The 21,026-nt window shown below is 38.5% G+C and overlaps 1 protein-coding gene across 1 annotated transcript in view; it reads right to left on the bottom strand.

The window, feature by feature from the left end:
* Nucleotides 1–13,055, bottom strand: part of SORBS2 (sorbin and SH3 domain containing 2) — a 58,435-nt gene extending 45,380 nt beyond the window's left edge. Inside the window, exons 1-5 of the mRNA XM_080373816.1 lie at nucleotides 12,243–13,055; nucleotides 7,782–7,848; nucleotides 6,622–6,666; nucleotides 5,244–5,430; nucleotides 2,140–2,254 (exon numbers count right to left, since the gene is read on the bottom strand). Coding sequence (XP_080229942.1) covers nucleotides 2,140–2,254; nucleotides 5,244–5,430; nucleotides 6,622–6,666; nucleotides 7,782–7,848; nucleotides 12,243–12,266 — 438 coding nt within the window. The 5' untranslated portion in view covers nucleotides 12,267–13,055. The remainder of the gene's footprint in view (nucleotides 1–2,139; nucleotides 2,255–5,243; nucleotides 5,431–6,621; nucleotides 6,667–7,781; nucleotides 7,849–12,242) is intronic.
* Between the last annotated feature and the right edge of the window lie 7,971 nt (nucleotides 13,056–21,026).

Here is a 21,026-nt window from a genome sequence, read left to right on the forward strand (position 1 = left end):
GTTTTTCTACACACATGGAAAAATCTTATGACCTACTCTGCTGCTGATAGAAGTCATGAGTTCTGCCTTCCATAACCCATTCCAGGAAAACAAGGAAAGCAAATGCTTTAGTGATAGAAAATCTTTTTCTTTTTGTAACACGGTCCAAAGGATGTATCTAAATACATAAAGCTAAACATCACCTTTATCAACAGCAGAAATTCCAGACTGATATAATGTCATAGCTCACTTCAACTATTTTTATATCAGTTAATAATGTTACACTAGTGTCAGCACAGCTTTCATCTCTTGATATTCTACATTAATTCCTGTTTTCCAATATTTACAGCTGATTCATACATACATAAAATACCTCTCCATTCTGTCTGCAAAAATTATTTCCACAGCTTTTAAAATGTATTCAGCAAAAAGATGTTTCCTTGTATTTACATCAGCTAAGTCTAAACTTCTAGTCTAAGCTTCAGCTCAGTAAATACAACCTAAAGGCTTTTCTGCATAAAAATATTTTAATGACCAAACAAAGCTCAAAATCCAAACTCTTGATTGAGAACATAAAAAATAAAATGCATAAGCAAGGTAAAAAAAAGAAGGATTCAGGAAGAGTCAGCAAAGTTTGCTTTTTTTGTCATTTGATTAGTTTGCTAAAATTAAAAATGACACCTGTGACACTTCATCAGCACTGCAATTGCTATATGAATTAGTTTTTTCACATTACATTAATAGAAAATGTAAATTTATTAGAAAAGCGAGGCTTTTCTTGAAACATCACTGACATTTTCTTGATTTGAATCTGCTATTATTCTTTGGCACTGGGAAGGCTAGTAAATGACCTCGGTGTGTATAATGCAACCACAGCAGTGAAGAAAGTGCTCAGAACAGATGTCATTACCTTTGAAATAAAATTGTTAGGTTCATCTTCACAACAAATACTAAATTCCATTTAATTCTATTGTTTAATTAACAGTTCCTACAGAAATGGCAGTTTTCGTTTTGAAAAATGGATGAGTTCTGCAAGAACTTAATTTCATATTATAGCTTTTTTCTGGCTAATGAAAATTATATTCCTGCAAAGACCAGAAAAACACAAGGGAAAGGTTCTTAGTACAGGTGTTTCACACTGTTGACATACTACATATTCTGGATTTCCATTATTTGCTTAATTTATTTTAAATTAGTGAAATAAATTCTGTGAAGAATTATGTAATACAGTAATACAAAAGCAAATAATAATCCAGTATTGATTACATAACCCCCTTCTTTAAAACTGGACTCCCTCAACCATTTCAACCTCAAAGTGAAAGACCAAGAAAAGAAAATATTGCCACTGACACGTAACAGTGTCTCTAAAATAAGAAAGTACTGAGAAAGCACAAAGGTAAATTAGAAAGGCTGAGTAAATGCATCTTTCAGCAAATGAGAACTTCCGTTAATGGTCATTTTGCATGCATTAAGCATAGCTTTATCAGACACGCTTGTGACAAACTCCACAATTGCAATCATTATTCAGAGAGCAGGAATAAAGACTTCTAATTACATGTTAATGTACACTCAGTAATCACAGAGTAAGTGAGGCTGGAAAGGACCTCCAGAGGTCCTCTAGTCCAACCACCTGCTAAAAGCAGGTCTGGTCAGATCAGGTTGCTCAGGGCTGTGTCCAGGTGAGTCTTGAAGATCTCCAGAAATGGAGAATCTACAGCCCCTCTGAGCAACTTGACCAGTATTTGACCAAAATTTCCTTAGATGTACAATCAGGCACATCCTAGAAATACAAATAGTTGACTTTTATGCATTGATTATTCAGATATCATACGTGCTGTTAATACTACTGGAAATGAGTGCTGGAGATGCACGCCAATGAGAAAAAGCAGTTACCACTAATTCACAGTTCTACTCATCATCCATTAGGTTTGCACAATGGTGGTCTAATTTCTTGGAAATACCACAAGATCTCGCTTTAGCAAATAAGCCAAAGCCGCATTTCCAACACAACCATCAGAAAGAGTGCAGACAAACTGCTGCAAAATATTTGAAAAAGGACCTTCAGTATTCATCCAAGTGGTTATGATCAGTAGTAAACGATAAAAAGATGACTCCCACCAAACCTCTTACTGTATTACCCCTTTCACTTATGTGTCTTACCGGTCTTTCATGTTCAAGGATTGACGACTTTCCTGGCTCATATTCAAAAATACTTCTTGGTTCAGAACGGAACTTGCGGGTATCTACCTTTCTGTCAGGGGGATCCCAGTCATTTCTAAACAACAAATAAGAGCAATTTAGTTAATTTCCTGTCATCATCATCATCTACTTTACAGCTCTGTGCAAGAGAAATACGTAAAAGCAAATTAATTTCAGCATGGTTTCTCTTTCCAGATTCAAGTTGTGAAATGTCTGGCATAGCATCCCAATATTTTAACCACTGTATCATCTTAACCTGTTTACAGCAGGTATATACACTACAGCAGGAAAAATACTAGAGATGTCCAGCCTATGTGATCACTCACACTTTTGTTATAACCAGCAGACCAGTTTAAAAACTCCCCTGACATACTATCAAAATACCTAGACATGCTTCTCAATTGCAAATTTACTGTGTTTTGTTTTATGCACTATACTAATACAGGCAAGTGGTAGATATTTTTGTCATCACCCAATACAACATTAAGTCCGTACTGAAAAAGTTAAAAAAATTTTCTGAGACAAAACCCAACGAAATTATTTTAAAAGACAGTGTGAAAATCTAAGAGATGCTCTTTACCCTGATCTGTAGTAGGACTGTTCCTGCATATCCTTGTGAGCAGTATACTCTTTCCTTGGAAATGCCAATAGGTAAACCAGAACAAGAATTTGGCAGTTGGCAAGAATAAAGAGTAACCTCTACTACCACATTTTTTCAGACATTTACCATATTATATTAATAGCTACCAATACATTTTTTGGGGATAGTTAGCTAGTTACTATCACAGTGAACACTATCTTTTCATGGCAGTTTTTGTAGTCTCCACCTATGATGCATTTGAAAAACTGTAGCTCACGCATCTTTTTGCTTAGCTCTGTGTACAATGACCAGCTAGTATCTCAAAGAATAGGGGAAAGGAAAGAGGAAATCCTACCAGCTATTGCCTGTATTTACAATAAGAAAGAGCATACACTGATTAAATTCTGTTGCTTCTATCAGCCTTTCCGATGCGACTCGGTTTGATGTGACCTGACATATCAAGGCACATTATCACGTGCCTTAAAAAAATCTATGGGGTAGCTTTTGTTTACAGTACGTTTGTGAGTGCCAGTTCTGGGACACTTCTATTTATAAAATGCCCTACATTTCAAATGAAGTAGTCTACATGGCTCTATTGTTTATTTTCACTGAGGAAAAAAAATATTTCAGAGCAGAAAAGGTTGTATTTCTTGAGAACGAACAGGAAAATCGCAATGTTGTGATCAAGTTGTATTATACTGCAAGTCACTGAAGAAAAAAGCATGCTACTGAAATTCTGATTCACACTCAAGTTCACCTAATTTACAGCATTCAGCCTGTAATCCCTTACGGAATATATTTTGGAGTCTAACTGTTAATGTAAACCGTATCTTACCTCCCAGCTATGAAACTGTGATACACGGGGACCTAAGCCTCTTATGTGAGATTTTAAATACTCAGGCTTTATAGGCAATTAAAAAAAGAATCTCCCAATGGCAGGAAAAGATTGACGAGCTATAGCTGTCAGCAGCAGGCAAAGCATAACTAACATGTTTGGCGTCCCCTGGCCTGGAGAACAGAGATTTCCACTGCCTGTCTGTTGAAGCAGGAGATTAAAAGCAGAGGCTCAGCATTCAAATTCGGTGCTGCAGCAGTTATTTTCAAGCTCGGCAAAAGGAACTGCAACCGGCCTCAGTTTCACATCACTTCAGAGATCAAAGCTAAGCAGATCCACATTTTGGTGCCTTGCTAACAAAATCTGCACTTCTGTATGACTTGCTAACACAATTCTAACGTCACGACCCTGAGGAGGTAGCCGAACTCTTACCCCTAGCATTTCCTCTTCTCAACTTGCCCTCAGCGACAGGAGGAGCCAAAATCAGTAACTACTGAGCAACCTTTTTACTCTGCAGTATGTGTACCTGCTGGATTACCTTTTGGATTGCCACTACCTATGAATTTTTCAAAAAGCCATGGTCATAGTCTTATCTTTAAACACTTAGTATGGTCTTTTCTCCTAATGTTTTATGCAAACTGCAAGTTATTTGAAACCGCTTAATACCATTACATTTTGACATACAAAAAAATTTACGACGCTCAAGCTGACAAAAATGGACAAATTCTGTTTCGTTGCTTGAGTGTAACCAAGAGAGGTGGGTACGCAGCCGTAAATGGAAAACGACCCTTCTCACATATAAAATATATACGTACATACACACACACACTTATAAATATAAATACAAAAATGCATAACATCATAATATTACATTAACATGTAGTATTCAAGAATGTAAACATTAACAAAAAAGCTTTTTGTTTGAGGTAGTAGCTACAGGTATGCTGAAGAGTCTACAGAGTTTGCGTGCAGGGCACTTTGCATGGTTTTATCAGAAGGATAAGCATTTCTTCCCTGAGTTATTAAGTATTGATCTTTCGGACAGGACTCTAACCGCTGGGACCTGGTTTTGTGCAGCAAGTTTGAAGCTGGAAAACCGTGAGAAATCTGAAATACCCCTTTAATCTGTAAACGCCTTCCAGGTCTACAACAATGGAGATAGAGATTGAAAAAATGGGGATATAAAGCACTTTTGAGCTCTGGGGAAACAGGCATTGAATGGTACATGCTTACAGTTTTGCCCTTCCTCAAATTTCAATTACAGCATCTTTTAGATCCTTTCCTCTTTGCTGCTGGGTATCATAAATAGCCTTTCCTACTCACAGACTAACTAGTCAAAACAGCTGCTAGAGCACAGATTGTTCTGAAATACAACAAGCAGGACAATCCTGCTAATGAGAATGAAAATCTTTAAATGCTCATGGTGGTATCACTTGTAGGAATAAACACTTCTTTAGCATGTTGAAGAAATGGTAGCACCATGCATGATGCCCACACTACTGATGAAGATTCGCCCTCATTGCTTGACTGTCCCTTGAATAAAGTCCTCAAAGTCATATTATTCTACAGCTGTTATTTTATCCTTTGTGATATCCTGTAATTGGGTTACTGTACATACCAAAAACACTTTTTGAAAATACGCTAACTTACTTTTCTGGTATAGACCTTTCCCTCAGACGATGTGGTGGTGCTGGAGGTGGCACATGTGGAGGTGGTAAAGGGGATGAGACCTTAAAGGCATCAGAGCTACTGTCAGAAGCGCTTTTAGACAATGGTCTGTATGTCTGTGTCTTTGCAGCTGGGTGTGCCTGAGCAGAGAAGGATGGACTGTAGCTACCTAATATAAAACAAACCCAGAAATATTCACAGCATGAGTGTTAATAAAACACAACATGGAAAGCTACAAGAACTCAGAGTAGCTCAACAGAGCTGCAAGGTTACAAAAATGTGTAAATGCATTTTCTAAAACTACATTGCTGTATACTATATAGCTCATTAGAATACTTTTTATATATTTCTCTGTAAAACTACAAACACATAGAAAAAGTGCAGTATAATTAAAATAAATTAATGATTAATTTGAGGAGGGGAGAAGTTAATGGCTGTATATAAGTCTATCAGAGCTGTTAATGACAGCTGTAATTAATCCCCAGGCTCATCCTGCCTCTCAGTTGTTCTGTGTTCAGAGGGAAGTGAAGAGGCAGAAATGCATTTTTCCATTGTTTTAATAATTAGTTACTCTGGGACAACTAGGCAGTAAGATAACTTGAAGAGGATCACAAGAGTCCAAACAGATCGCAAACAACTGACCCACAACAAATGCTCTCAACAGTACAAAAAAAGGCATGAGAGCATGTTGAACGCAACAAACACCGAAATAGAAGAATTTCGAATGGCATTTTTGCACAAGGCACTATGGATTTTTTGCACATGTGGTCTATTCACACTTCCATTTTTGGTTTTGTAAATAATTCTACCACATGGTTATAATCTTCTGAAAGACATAATTATATTTATTAGATGAATACATCTTTCTTGCAGCTAAATATCAACACCAGTGCCTACAGCAAAAACTCGTAGATCGTAACACAGAATCATCTTTATTAGGCACTCTTACTGCATATTTTAAGAGGTGTTTTCACTACAACCTTTTTGTCTTCCCATGTCAGTAATTAGCATTAGAGCAGAACAGCATAGTTCCCTTTTCATTTTTATAAGGAAAGGCTGTGTTACTCACAATCACTACTGAAAATAAATGCAAGGTAATCAAGAAACTACAGCATTACAGTGTATTCCATCTGCAGTAAGAGGCCCACAGCTGCAATTCATTTCAGTGGCAAGAATGAAACCAAAATTAAAGTTTGTTTCAGTTGGTGAAAAAGGCATGGAAAAAACACCAACTGAGATCAAACAAGATGATAAAAAGTGTTTATATAAGCATTATAAAAGCAAGCATGAATAGTTAACTACCCCATTACTTGCTGACATTAACAAAAGACTCATTTTGAAGTGAGGGAATAATTCCTACCAGTACCGTATGCATATGCAGCATTATACACGTCTGTGTCATCATCTATAAAAAGAAATACACATGTTACAGTAGTGCAATACATGCCAGTTTATCACAGCCATGCAGCTTTGTTTTTGCAAATACAAACAATGATTGGTAGGCGATCAGCCCCATATTTCTTTTCCTCATCTCACAGGTCTTTTGTGAAGATTCTCTTCCCATTATACTTACCATAGCCTATTTTTACCATCCCACCACCTTATCGGTAAAATGGTATCTTCTGGTCACGCCATCCACATTGTGTCCTTACTGTTGGCACCGAATCACAAATTAGAGCTTTTTGTCTGTTCTCCTCCCTTCCCCAAGCTCAATTTCTTCCTTTTGCCAGCTCTCCTCTACAAGAAACTACTACATTATTGTTCCTATCACAAAAAGCATCCTCAAATATCTACTATGTGATCAGTGCTCAACATAGATCTTGTAAGCCAAAATTTCCCTAATTTCCCTGCTTACATTTTTTATTCTCCCACTAACATTGTGTGACCATACTGAATGCAAAGCTCTACTTCAGATGAATAGTCTCTTTCCTTCCAGAGGTCTAATGAGCATCATTGCCATTTATACAGTTTCTTGGCATCCTTGGTGGACAATCTTGATATGATAAAGGACATTTAACACTAGCGATGACACCAAAGCTCCATTTCAGCAAAACCAAATAAGACATTCTATAAAAAAAATGCAATTCAGACAGAAAGCGTATCCTTAAAACAGTCTGTTTACTAGCACATGCTGTTCTAACACATGAGCTCTCCAAAAGAAAGCTGGTATGGTAGGAGATGTACAGTGGCCAATTTCTTAACCCTTAAAGTGGAGATAAGGATCACTTCATGAGTTCCCCAGTGACACGGAATCATACAGGCTGCACACCTATCCTAATCGCTTCAGGTTTTATTTAGCTTTAGTAAGAAAACAAACTCATTAGAGATTTTCAGCCTTTAGCAGAGGAAAATAGCGTGCTCTGCAGTAAAATCTGTCATTGAATTTACCCGTTTGATTTGATTCATTACCTGACACTTGATAAACACTTCTGTTTTCACACAGCAGACAAATCAAAATGCAAAACACTACAGCTTTTAATGCCACTGAGAACCACCCAGCAAAGACAAAAGCATACTTACCAGGCTTATGAACCATATGGATTTGCTTGAACATTGTCTTGTACCAATCCTTCGGCCTGTCAACTGTCTAAATAAAATAAAGTTTTTAATAATTAACAAAGAACTAAAAATACCTGTGTGTACAGATGCAATCAGACATTTAATGTTCTTTGGATACAAAGTCTATTATGTTTTATCCCCTATTTAATATAATCATTTTCATACCACCTATTTCAAAAGGTGTACCATCTATTTCAAAAGGTGTACTTATGCTTTTCATCTAGGAATTCCTGTAACAAGTTCTGGAAGACACTGAAGACCAAGTCAGTTTTGGACTCTGATCTTGAGGGTACAACTGTTAGAACACAGGAGTCAGTGCCAGGTCAAGAGTGTACCTTCTTCGTGCCCTATACTGGACAATGATTAAAGCTAGATACATTACAGGGAAATACAAATGCCTCAGCAACTACAATTACCAGTGTGTAAGAAAAGGTTTTTTTGAACTCTTGGCAATTTCCAACTTATATCTTCAAAATTTCATTGTTAAATAATGCAGAAAAACTTTGGAATAATTCTGAGAAAATAAGTAAGATAACGTTATATTTAAGAGTTAATGTTTGGATTCTAAACAAACAGTACTTCCTTTTATCAATTTTAAATTCCCTTTCCGGACAACTTAACTTATTTTTCTATTTTGAGAAAAGTGAATAAAATATACATTTCAATAACCACTCATTAAACTTATCCTTACTTTTGTAAACTAAGCAATCCCAAAGTTCCCAAACTCTCCTCATATCAACATTTGCTCATGCTTCTTATCATTTTTATCTCTTATCCCTCTGGATTTTCTCTTTTGCTGCCATTTTCTTTGAGATAGGATGACAGTATTTCAGAAAAGGAGGTAACACAAAGGCAAACATTTTCAGTTTTATCCTTCTTAGGTCCTAAAATTTTACTTTTTCCACAGCAGTCAGAAAAGCAAAAGTTTTAGCGCAGATGTACAAAATTATCTTCAAATTTCATAGTGCACAGGGGTAATTCAAAAGACCCCTCTTGATGTGCATTACCTTGCATTAGCTAATACTAAATCTGCAGTCACCCTGCCCACTGCTCTTTACCATGAAAAGTGAAAATCCACAAATTCTTCTCTACAAAACGGAGGGAACTTAGCGTGCTCACCTGGCTCTGTGCCATCTTGAATGAATCACACTTCTGCCCTAAATACCTGTTACAGCTACTGTACATAATCTTTTTTTGTTAACAATGGTGAGCTCTTATTATAAGGGACTAGGTAGAAAATGCTCCCATACTTTGAGGAATCAATATAAGTTCTCATAAAATTGCTACTAAATGACATTTAAAACCAACAAAGAATTGCTCTAAAGAAGAGCTGACAGTCAATTGAAGGAATTTGGGATCTGCTGGAGAAGAAAGAAATTGAAGTGGAAGGTTTGCTTTTTACCCAGACCTGCTTGCAAGATAGAGATGACAGACATATAATTTTGTAACACAATCCAGTCCCTTCCCCCACCTACCAACATATTCCTGACTTCTGCCAAAGAGAATATATTCAGAAGCAGATTTGGACCATTTTAACGTTGTTTCCCTAAAGGCATTAAACATCTACACTAGCAGAACTCTGGTAAGAATAATTTAGCTAGATCAGAATCAAGTATGCTGTTTGGTGCTCCAAGATCATGTACGTTCAAAAGTTCACAGGGAAGTCCAGAAGGTCTACAGGACTTCATGGTGATAGCCACAGCCTCCACGGTACTCCTCATTTCCCACAGCAGCAGAAATTGCAGTGGTCCCGTGATACCACAACTGCCTTTCTGATTGTACTGGGCCAAGAAGAGTCTTCCAACAGAGCTCAAATCAGTGATAGATGAACAGAACGGAAACAGCGTATAAATACTACTTCCATAACCCTACTGCTTGTCAAGGGACAAAGGCACGTAGGTATCTGTTTGCCAGGTGAGTCAGGTCCTCCACAAAAGCACAGGAGGCTTCCACATAGAGATAAAGTATGAAGAAGCTCTCATGCGACCAGAGAAGGTGGTCTCCCAAAATCTTTCTGAACATTTGAACACTCTTCTCTCATCATCTCTTCCGCCAACCCCCACCCTTGGGGTTTAAAACCTCAGACAATAATTTGGCTTTCCATTATAAACCAGATGGATTTATTCTATTCCTTAACTAATCCTATTTTAAAGTATTTTTTTTGCAATTTATATTCACTAATCCCACATACCAACGTTTTTTTGAGGAATCAACAGCATTCACAATGTACGAAGCCATTCAGATGCCATCCTGCTTTGCAGACATTATAGTTCTTGCAATTAAACGTTGGAGCACAGTATCACCATACGTGAATGAACACTCAGCCAAACAGCACGAAGAGGACATAAGAAATACCAGCAGTTGGTACTTAGGAGAGCCCATAATCGCTGCAAGCATTCTAATAATCCATCAGAAAGTATGCAATTAAAGGAGGCATGTATGACTTTCAGTGGACCTTCTGTGGTGGTTTTTTTCAAGCTAAAATATTGCATCACTAAGGATGGAAAAGAAATTTGGTGGGACTTGATTTTCCCCCCCTCCATTCTTCATAAACAGAGGCCTTCTCAGTCTACAGATTGATTCTGATGATTAGACATGAAGGAATCATTTTGGCTAGTCTAAAACAGTGCAGTCATACTGCTTTCCATGAATCTGTTTTTTCCTTTCCTGTGACCCTGTTGGTGGTAAACTCTGGTGGTGCCATTTGACTGAAGGCTTTTCTGAGTGAACAGCATTTTACCGTCCCTTTTCAAAGACTTCCTTTTTAATGCCTCGCAATTTCAGCATCTTTGGGGCAGGGCTTGGCATGGTGGCAGAACTTAACAATGATCTGAATTTTCAGGCTTCAGAGTTGCACTTCCCAGAGCTGGCAGGAGCTCAAGTGGTATGGAAGGAACATGCTAACATGGCACGGGGGTTCTGAGAGATGGGAAAGCTGTACAGGAATCCTTCCCCTCTCAGCAGCTTTGGACAGAGAGGGTTTGCAGGAAAAGAAGAAGAGAACATCGCTCTGCTTTCCTTGGTTAAACAGCTGTCACAAACTATGTTCTGAGAGGAAGAACAGACTTGGAGGAGATAACCACAGCTTGAAAAATCTCTCTACTCCTGAAAAGCACTCCAAATCTGGAATACAGATACTTCCTTACAGATAAATAAGTTCTTATTTATAAGCTTACCTTTGAGTACCAATAGCGTTTGGGAACATCACATACGTTACCTATCGCCCATGAATCTGCATTTACTGCTTTTTTTGATAGACTGTTGCCATTTTTATAAAGATGGAAGAATAAGAAACTTTTATACTGCATGGAATTACAAAGTCAACTAATTTGAAGACTTCTTTCTTTCTCCAGATGGAGCGAGGCTGAACTTTCTGGGAGATTTCCATTTGGATTGCCCACTGACCTCAGAAAAAGAGCGAATGACATATCCTACCTTCTTCTGTTCATGGGAAATGCAGTTATAGCACTTCTGCACGTTTCTGCATACTACTGCGTTGCTGAGAGGTTTCAAGGTACAGCATGTTTGAGTCTCTGGCTGGTAACTATACCAGCTTTGTTCTTACGTGACTGGGATACATGGGGATCAAATATACTCGTGCACATTTAAAACGTAATCTCAAATCAGTATCTTGAAAACAATCTCACTTTCAGCTAAGTCCTAAGGAAGCAGAGTAAGGACACAAAGTAGCACAAGACAGACACAGACACACACAGACAGACACACAGACAGACATACACACGCTAGCATAATCTTTTAACTCATATATCTCATTGTGAGAATGATTTCTATAATAATAAGTTTACAAGCTACAGGATATTTTGAAATCAAAACATGACAAAACCCAGAACAAGTTCAGCTGAAAAAAATGTGCTAATTCAAATTTCATTATGTTTTTTTTAGGAGAAAATCGGAGAGACTCAGACCATATAATCCAAAAGTTAAATACACGCTGGCAGATTGCCAACTCTGTTAAGCACACTTCAGGGGGATTTCTGTTATAATCTTATATAACTGATACGGACCCTGTTAGATCAATCTGCTATTAAAAAAAAAAGAACAAAACCCCCTACTTTATCCTATATAAAGCATAGGGACTATTTACATAAAAATGGGGTAGGAAGCTAGAGCATTGCTGCAAAGAAATTTCTTCATTTTTAAAAGATTCTGATCATATTACTTTTTATGTCAAAAAGAGCAAGAAATGCCATAGTTTCCCCCCATTCTTATCAAAATTGTCCCCATCTTACCACTTATTCTGAATTTTTCCTACTGCTTTTCTCCATCAGTTCCTGATTTTCCCCCTAAGTTTCCAATCCATTGAAGCAGTTCTGGGCAATAGAACACAGCCCCGTACATCAGTATTAGCAGAGGGGATACATCCAACAGCTGCTACATCCTTGCACCTCACAAAGACTTCACCTGCAAGGGCTCTGCTGCCTTCATCCTGGCTCCCACTCTTCTTACTCTTTCTCCGTCTAGCACAGCACTTCTTCTCTGGCTGGGGAGGCCAGTAAGCACTTCCTTACAGAGCCAGCGCAGCTGCCACTGTGCTCTCTGGACCAGCCAGAAGAGGCTGCCCTGACAGCAGAGTGGAAAGAATGCTTTAGCATGGTGAAAACAAAACTCTTCAGTTCGGCATCCTGGGACCACTCAAGCAGTGACTAGTGGCAGATGATCAAAACTGGGCTAGTCACAATGAAAGGGCTTCCACGCTATTCGTTGACATGCCACTCAAGGCGGAAAATGATTATATATTGCATTTCTATGAAAATGCTGGTCACTTAGATCATTGTCACAACAAAACTATTCATTCCTACACTACCCTGATGACATAAGAACCGTTGCCCCCAAAACCGCAAAACATGAGATTTTTATATACACACACACACTGTCTATCTGTATACTTGTATGCACACACATATATAGCATGTATAAACTTTACTTTAGAAATAACAAAACAAACACAATTACTTCATATCTCCAAAAGGCAAGAACTACAAGAGAAGCAAGAAAGAGACACAGAGTTTTGGCTACTTCTAATTAAAGCTAGAAACATGAGGTTGCCCAATTATGCTCCCATCAGCATTCTCCTTTTCCGTCAACACACAATATTATATTCATGAGCTCGCTGATTACGCACAATGTATTCCACATTATATAAGACTAGAAGAATGTGAAAAACCCATTAACAACAATCAATTCATTGTATGAGTTCATACACAGATTCCCCAGAATTTCCTACCGTTCTAATTGCTGTAGGGATTCCAGATTCATCCACCGGGCCAATCCCTGCATAATGTGGAGCTTTAATGACTGTAATTTTTTTTTCTTCTTCTGAGGATCTGCAGATTGGTATTGTACTGGTGGTGGTGGTACTGCCAACAGTCTGAACATGCTGTGAGTATGTCTCTGTGGACTCTGTAAAGATAACATGACAGAATATTGTATAACGATACAATAATTACACTTTGCAGTTGTAACATGCTTCCCCATATATATATATATATACACACAGTACATATACAACACTTTAAAAACCACAATCATCTTAGCTAGGGCTTTGCCCTGTTTAATGTTACATTAACAGGATTATAAACTTATCTAAGGACCAGACAGGCTATTCAAATCAGATCTTCTTAGATTAGGTGTACTTTTTCATAGCATCTTGCTGAAGAAAAAAAAAAGAAAAAAAAAAAAGAAAAAAAAGAAAAAAAAGAAAAAAAAGAAAAAAACCAACCCACAACCCCACCAAAATCTACTGAGAAAGCGGCAGCAGCCTTTTTCCTATAAATCAAACTCTTGCACCTTTCCTACCCATTCCTTGAAAGTAGTGATCTAATTTCAACCCCCCACCACCCACGCATTCTAGCAAACTAGAAAATCGCTGTTTTGTTAATCACAGGAACAGATTCCAAACAGCCCTCCACAAAGACTTACGCGGCACACATTTAGAAACATTTGATGCATGAATATTTTTTAAAAACAAATTCTGACACACAATTTTCACCCTTTAAAGTTACGTTGGTATGTTTAAGTGCCTCTATAGTCCATAAAAATGGACCTCAGTAACTTGGCATCTGTAGAGCAATCTGATGATCCACCTACGATAATTTGGGTGAACCCTGCAGGCTGCTGCTGGTTTGTGGTGACTTGCAATATTTCGACCCTTCTCCCCCAAATCTTCCTTTGTAATTAACAAAACTAATAAGTCATTACTACCATTTCTTTCTAAAATTCAGAGTAATTTAACAAAAAACACCTCACTGCTGGGATATGTCGCGAAAATTCGTATGGCTGCAAATGATGTACTTCAGGCAGCATGTTTCAGTAAATTAGTAGGCTGCTATGACGAATCATCTTTTTTTGCAAAAGCAGGTACAGTGCTTGTGTGACATTTCCACCACAGGATAAACGAATGTAGTGAGTAAAAATAAATATTCTAACAGTACTGGTGAAGATTACAATTGCCCTTCATGTGCATTAACATCTGTTGATTCTTCTGAAGTAAAATATTTGAATTGTAGTATAATCTGGAAAAAGGAGCTCTGGTGACTGAAAGCTCTAATTTTAATTCAAATACTTCAGCTCACTTCTACTGCAGAGAGCTGGATTTAGCATGGTTGTTTGAGCTGTTTACAGAAGTTTGAAATCCTGTAAATAATTCAGTGCTACACATATATGGCGAGGGGCAACTCTGCGTGGCAAACGTCTGAATATTTGGGCCTTTTTCCCAAAATGCATGATGCTAAACTTAGAAAACATTTTGGATTTGATCCTTCATTCTTCATAGACCTCAAACTGAGGCCATCAGTAGCATTTTTAAGTGAGCAAGGAGAATTAAGTCAGGTCGTTATTGTGGAACACAGAACTTCCGCATCACACAAGAGTAAAAATCATGGGAAAACACTTTACTTATTTCAGGTATATCCAAACCAGAATTGATAGGTCTTTAGATCAGCAAACTAGAAGCAATCAAAGAATCTAGTATTCTGGGATGTGGAGAAACCCTTGTATACAGTTTTTGTCCTTATCACTATGACAGGGATAGCAGTTGTCTAAGCTATAAGGCTCAGAATGAGAAGTGTCACCTAATTTCCCTGCATGCACAACAAAAAAGTAAACTTCAGGATCACATTCAAATTATTTTGCACGTATAATCTTATCTGAATATGCAAAACACTAACTAGTAGAAAAAGCAGCAAGCAAATGATTGTTCTGGCAAAACTGGTTTATACTGGCAAAGCACCCTTCTAAGGCTGAACATGTATACATTTCTTTTTTTTTTAACTAATACCCTAAAAAAAACCCCCAACCATAAACAAATTATAGATTGACATGACTTTAGGTGTTTAAAAGCCTGTAGCCCATCCCTTTGTTGGCAGTATTTCCATTGAATATTACGGAATTTGTGGGGAGAACCAATGTACAAAGTTGACCCTTGGTTTCTTCAAGGCAAAATCTGAAGGGGCTGCACGGGTTGAGCTACTTTGCTATATGCTTTTTCCTCGGCAAAGCTAGTAGAAAGGTGGCAAGAGGTCACTCACACACCTAAGTAATAAAACTTAACAGCAACTCCAGCTCATGATCACTACTGTATCTATCAATAAATGCTGGGTTTTTTTGCATTTACTTCCCAAGGTAGATGAACAGACAACACCTTCATTATGGATACGAAGCACTCAGCAATTGTTTGCAGTCTTTGCCACATGAATTGGAATATGTTGTATAATGTATAAAGCAAACATTCTGTGTGAGGCTTACCCATCATCCTGCCATGCTGCATGATAACAATGTTGGAATTGAGCGAAGCTGGTGGAGGGTAAGCTGAAGAAGGGGAAAAAGGCCTTTGAAAGTGACTCACTGGGCTGGCAGCAGTGCCAGAGTTCCCATTCACTGTGATCTGAGCCTGAGAGAAACAAAACAATATCCCATTAAACTACACACAAAGCCCTCCGACTGCCATCCCAAACAGAGAGTGATGCAAGACTGTCAGCCACACAACAATTACCAGTTGTCAGGTACCTAGCCATAACGGCATCTGTGTTCACTGAAATACAAAACTCGGCACGAGGGGAGCAGAATGTGTTCCTTCTATACCTTGTACCTCCCCTCTTCTCTCCTTCTAAGTGCTGTGTGTGAAGCATGCTGAAGTCATGGGAAGGTGATGGAACCACCACGGTCAAGGCAACAAAGATGGCACAATCAAGGTCTGCAGAGGTCTGCCAGCAATATAAAGTGAAGATGGCAGTGAAAGTTCCTCTCATCGTGCGACAAAGGCTGCCTACCACTGCTCACTCACTCCAAGAGACACATTCCCTTAATACACATGCTCAAGCCCTATTGATATTAATGGGAACTTCTGGGCAGACTGAAGGGAAGAGTCTCATTAAGACTAGCTAAAGAGAGTGAGCCGAACTTCTTCAAAAAATTAAAGCCAGCTAGAGTAACTATGGGATGCTGATATGAAATCTATCACAACAAAAATAAACAGCACCAATAAAAAGACAATACCACAACCACAAGACAACAGAACAAAACTGTCAAATATATAAAATGGGAAAGCTAAGTAAACTAGCAGTACAGCAGCATCACAAGCCATTTAGGCTTTAGACACAAGAGGTACTTCTGAAACAACCTGCTTCCTTGCCCCCAGCTTTAGAATCCCCACATCTGGGCTGTAGCACTTTTATGGGGAGTACTGCAGGATTAAAACAGAGATACGGAGAAAGCACTGAATGAAATCAGAGGGTAGCAATACTTCAGCAGAAAAGGGAGGGAAGGTCTCTGCAACATCTCTTTTTAATGCAGAATTCTTCATTAAACCTGAACAAAATCAGAGCGCTACAAACTTTGCTCAATTTTATATAACAAAAGAACTAAAACATGCTGTAAAACATGAAACTATCTGAAGCAGTAAAGCAGAAGTAAAAATCATTACTAAAAGGCATATTATTTTTATATTTAAAAGTGCAATGGTTCGTGACCTCTTGTATGCATTTATATTTTGGAGATTACTGATTTGATTTGAAATTTTTAATGTCTCAGCCTCCAATAGCTAAGACAGCAAAACAAATTCTAGCTCCTAAGCAGATATCACATGAGGTCTTAGGTGCGTTCAGAGGTTCCTCAATTTTAAGGACACCCGTTTTCAGAACTGAACTGAAAAGTTTGCGTTGTGGTGATGTCTCCATTAAAACTTTTTTCTTTAAATGTTTCATCTCTTAGTAAAGTCAAGAACCAAAATGCAAACTAAGTTGGCTTTTCTCACACCATCCTCCCCATGAAGGGAACTTGGAGTAAGAATATAAAAGCTACACGAGCTCACAGGTAGCATTTCAAGAGGTATGAAGCCATGATTTCAGATGAGGTCCCTAGATGCAGCCCGCCACCCATACCCTACTTCAGCAGTTCACCCATTCTCTCTTCCTGCATATTGTCTTTTTGGGAAAGTTTGTTTCTAGGGAAGGATGGGTGCAACTATGTTCAGAATCTTACTCCTTCTTACTAATTTACTATAGCTTTTGTTTCTCTGAAGAGAGGAGCAGAACTAGCAGGAGCTCTTTGTAGACCAGAAAGCTACTCCTATGAATTTCTGTAATAAAAAATTAAGAAACCTCTGCGATGGGCTTTACCAAATAGCTGGATTAGACAGTAAGGCTCTTACACTAAGTACACAATATAATGAAAACAGGATCCATACAAGTAGCTGACGTGCATCATTCATAAACATATATATGGCATGTCCGTATATGACATTTTTGGGTTTGCTTATAAAGGCCTTAGGGAAGATCTCAACTCAGCTAGAAGTTCTTACTTCCTAATGACTCTCTTTGAGGAAGGTTTCTGTGAAGGTGGCTGCTGCATTTGCTTATCTGATGCATCTGGCACTGGTGAGAGGGTTAGCTATAAAAGATAACTTTGTGAAGTTTCAAGGGCCTCTCCTGCCCTTGGAATTATTTGGGAGCTACTGACATTTCAATCTGAGAATGTAATGCTTTTGTTTCAGGTGACAGAGTTTGCTCCCAGATTATACAAGGAAGTAAAATCTTTAGGACGCCTATTCGTGAATTAGATCTTTTACTTTCTTAGGTAATCTCCTTTGTGGCAAAATAAGATGATACAAGAAAATAACTTTTTTGCCAAAATGCACCTATTCCCCAGCTAACTGGGAAGATAATCTTCATCTAATTCATGCTCTTTCATTTCCCTAGGCTCCATTTATTTTTTTCTCCAGCGTACTTCACCTGGGCTCCACTGCTAGCAGAGCCACCTGCTGCTGCTGTGCAATCAAACTCTTGCAAAGAATCCTTCGAGGTATCAGGCTTATACTTCCTTTAATTTGCCTGAGCATCAGAAAGAGTAGCTCTCTGGACTTCTGAATCAGAGCAGAGAAAAGCACCTATTTGGAGCGGCTTTCTAACTTTCTTTTCTCTCTGCTGAAACCAGCAGCAAAGGGAAAGAGGTCCCACGATGGATGTCTGAGCAGTGCTGTGCACAGCACAGCCCTGGCCACAAGACTCTGAATCAGGCTAAAATACTCAGGGATCAGTTCCTGAAGTTAAAGACAGTTCTGGCACTTGGGTAAAGGCAAAAATCTAACGTGTACTTCCATTTCCAAGTTTCCATTAGATTCCACAATTTTAAACTACATAAACAAAAAGAACGCATGAAAATTACTTTATAAGGGAAATGCTCATAATTGGAATAGAATCAGAAAAAATATTTTCCAAAATCAGCTGTTCTCCAATTTTAACTGCAATTCTAAGCATAAGCCCAAACAAGAATTACAATTCTCACACTTCACGTTTTCAAAGAAGCTGTAATCTAAAGTGACTAAAAGTATGGCAAATTAAGCGCCATTTTATGTTTATCCCTGCCTTCTGCCTGGAATATTTTACAAATTTGTTGTAAATCAGCTCTTCCTGATGCTGTTTCTTCATCTCAGAAGTTCTGCTGTAAACCCTTTTTGCCGAAGCTCTCAATAAGGACCTTGAGAACAAACAAGCATCCCCACCGGGGACATGACGTCTTTGGAAGCATGGTTCCACCTTGTGTGGGCACAGTGCTGGATGGCACAATCCTGTATTACTTTTATTGCTCCCTCCGCCGTTTTAATCTACAAAAGCAACATGAGTCCTCTTTGAGGATGAAGACCATTACAGGAGTAAACCCACGAGCAGCACATGTGGATGTGCCACCTTCCCCATCATTTTCTTATTTCCCAGATACATTGACAGTCATCTGGCCCTCCCCTACAGAGGGTGGGAGATGAAGACTTTTTTACACTGCAGAGGTAGCTCTTGCCAGCAGTTTAATTTCCGTGGGGCTTTAGTGGTCTTAGATTCTTAGGGATTTTTGTCCTTTGGTGGGAGACTCATCCTTTCTCTTCATCCATTAATACTGCACAACTGTTATGCTCATCCCTGCCGTGTCTAAGAAAGTGGTGGTCAGACCTGACCGTAAATACCTCTCACCAGGGAGACTACCCCAAAAAAAGAAAAAGGGAAGGACGGTTCACTTAAGCTACAAAAATGGTGCTCAAAGAAAACAGATACAGTTAGCTGATTATTTTAGAAGTAGGTTAGAAGAAAATATAAATGTTCCATGCTTCCCATAGCTAGTAAATGCTCATGTAGCAATTGTGCCTTACTTCCACACCCCAGTCTGTATTGATTATGGTTCAAAGCTGTTACGAGAGTTAGGAATGACAGCTTTTACATGCCTGTTATTTTTAACAGCATCAAGAGCACTGACAACGGATCACTGACTTTCCAGGTGACTATGTGCAAGTCTGGGCTCAAAATTCTTTTTACAGAATATACATGAAACTTTAAAAGATGTCTACATGGTTTGTTCTTTTCAGACTTGAAAATGATAGCATGTTGAAGTACTTGTACAAAGTCTGAACAGTGTTGTGACCCAGTAAAACTCTGGTCTCAGAACATCTCTCTGTTTTGTAATTCAGCAATGAATTGCTCAATTTAAATGAAGGCTTTGTTCTGGCTCATTTTAATCATGCAGATAATCTCAAAAGAAATCAGCAGTGATCTGGATTTGACCCAAATTCCATACCTTCTTTCTACCCATATATGAGCATACCAAGGTACAGAAAAGTGAATGTATGTATAAAACATCTAATTGCATGCTATTTTTTCTTGACTTAACCAAGAGAAAATTAATAGGATACCTGGGTATTACAAGATTATTTATGAAGTTCACTCCTATAAGAAACTGTGCTTAAGAGAGGAAAAGGTTAGTTAGAGGAGAGAAAAACAGCTTTATGCAGTCAGTGGTCATGGCTGGGGAAAAAACTGTGTTAAATATTGCTAACATTTGCCATGAATTTACAAGTTATATTATTGAAATCTGTACCTAGTATAAACCAAAAATGGCGGTAGCCCGGAGGCTACAAACTCCACAAACCTGTACGTTGCTAACGCTGTTTTAAACCAATCTCTTCAAACTCTACAGACCGCTTGCTTTTAGTGCATTTGGAACAGCCATTCCATTTATTTTAAGCAAAGTGTTTGACATGCCTTAGCGAACCATACAACTGTGCAACGACTTAGTAGCATTTTCCTCTTACCAAATCTGTAAGTGACTTTTTTTAAACAACTGTTGCAAAACATACTGTCAGACTACTGCAAACACAAAAAACTACTAATGTTATACTTGTCTGCGTAACAGCGTTAACAGAAAAGTTTGAATTCTTTTCCGCTTTGACAACCTGTGTGAACAAAATGGAGGAGGAAAAAAGGAAGCATAATTACATGAGAAGTGGCAGCAGTGTTGGTTAAGGTGGTGCCATCTGACACAGCAGACATCTGGCTCAAGGTTGGGGAAGGTGTTTCAGAGCAGTCAGTAGTATCATAGCTACAAGTCTGCAGCTCATCTAGAATGGCTGTGGAGGACTCACTCACTGTGCGGGAGGAGCACTCACTCATGGCAGAATCTGCGCTTACAGAGGCCGTTTCGTTCCTGTGGATAATACTTTCGGAAGCTAGGTATGGGCATTTAGATGAAAATTGTGAAAGGGCTGGGGTTTTATAAAAGCGTGAAGGCAAAAATTCATCAAGCGTTGGCAAAGAAAATGGTACTAGATGGGTGCCACTGTCTGGTGAGAAAGAGGCTCTGTTAACTGGTACCACAGGAGAAGGAAGAGGCAGTGGAGAAGCTTCTGTTGTTGTTTGTCTGTGTGTCTGT

Source organism: Falco punctatus (assembly GCF_963210335.1).
Source record: "Falco punctatus genome assembly, chromosome: 1".
Taxonomy (NCBI): Eukaryota; Metazoa; Chordata; class Aves; order Falconiformes; family Falconidae; genus Falco; species Falco punctatus.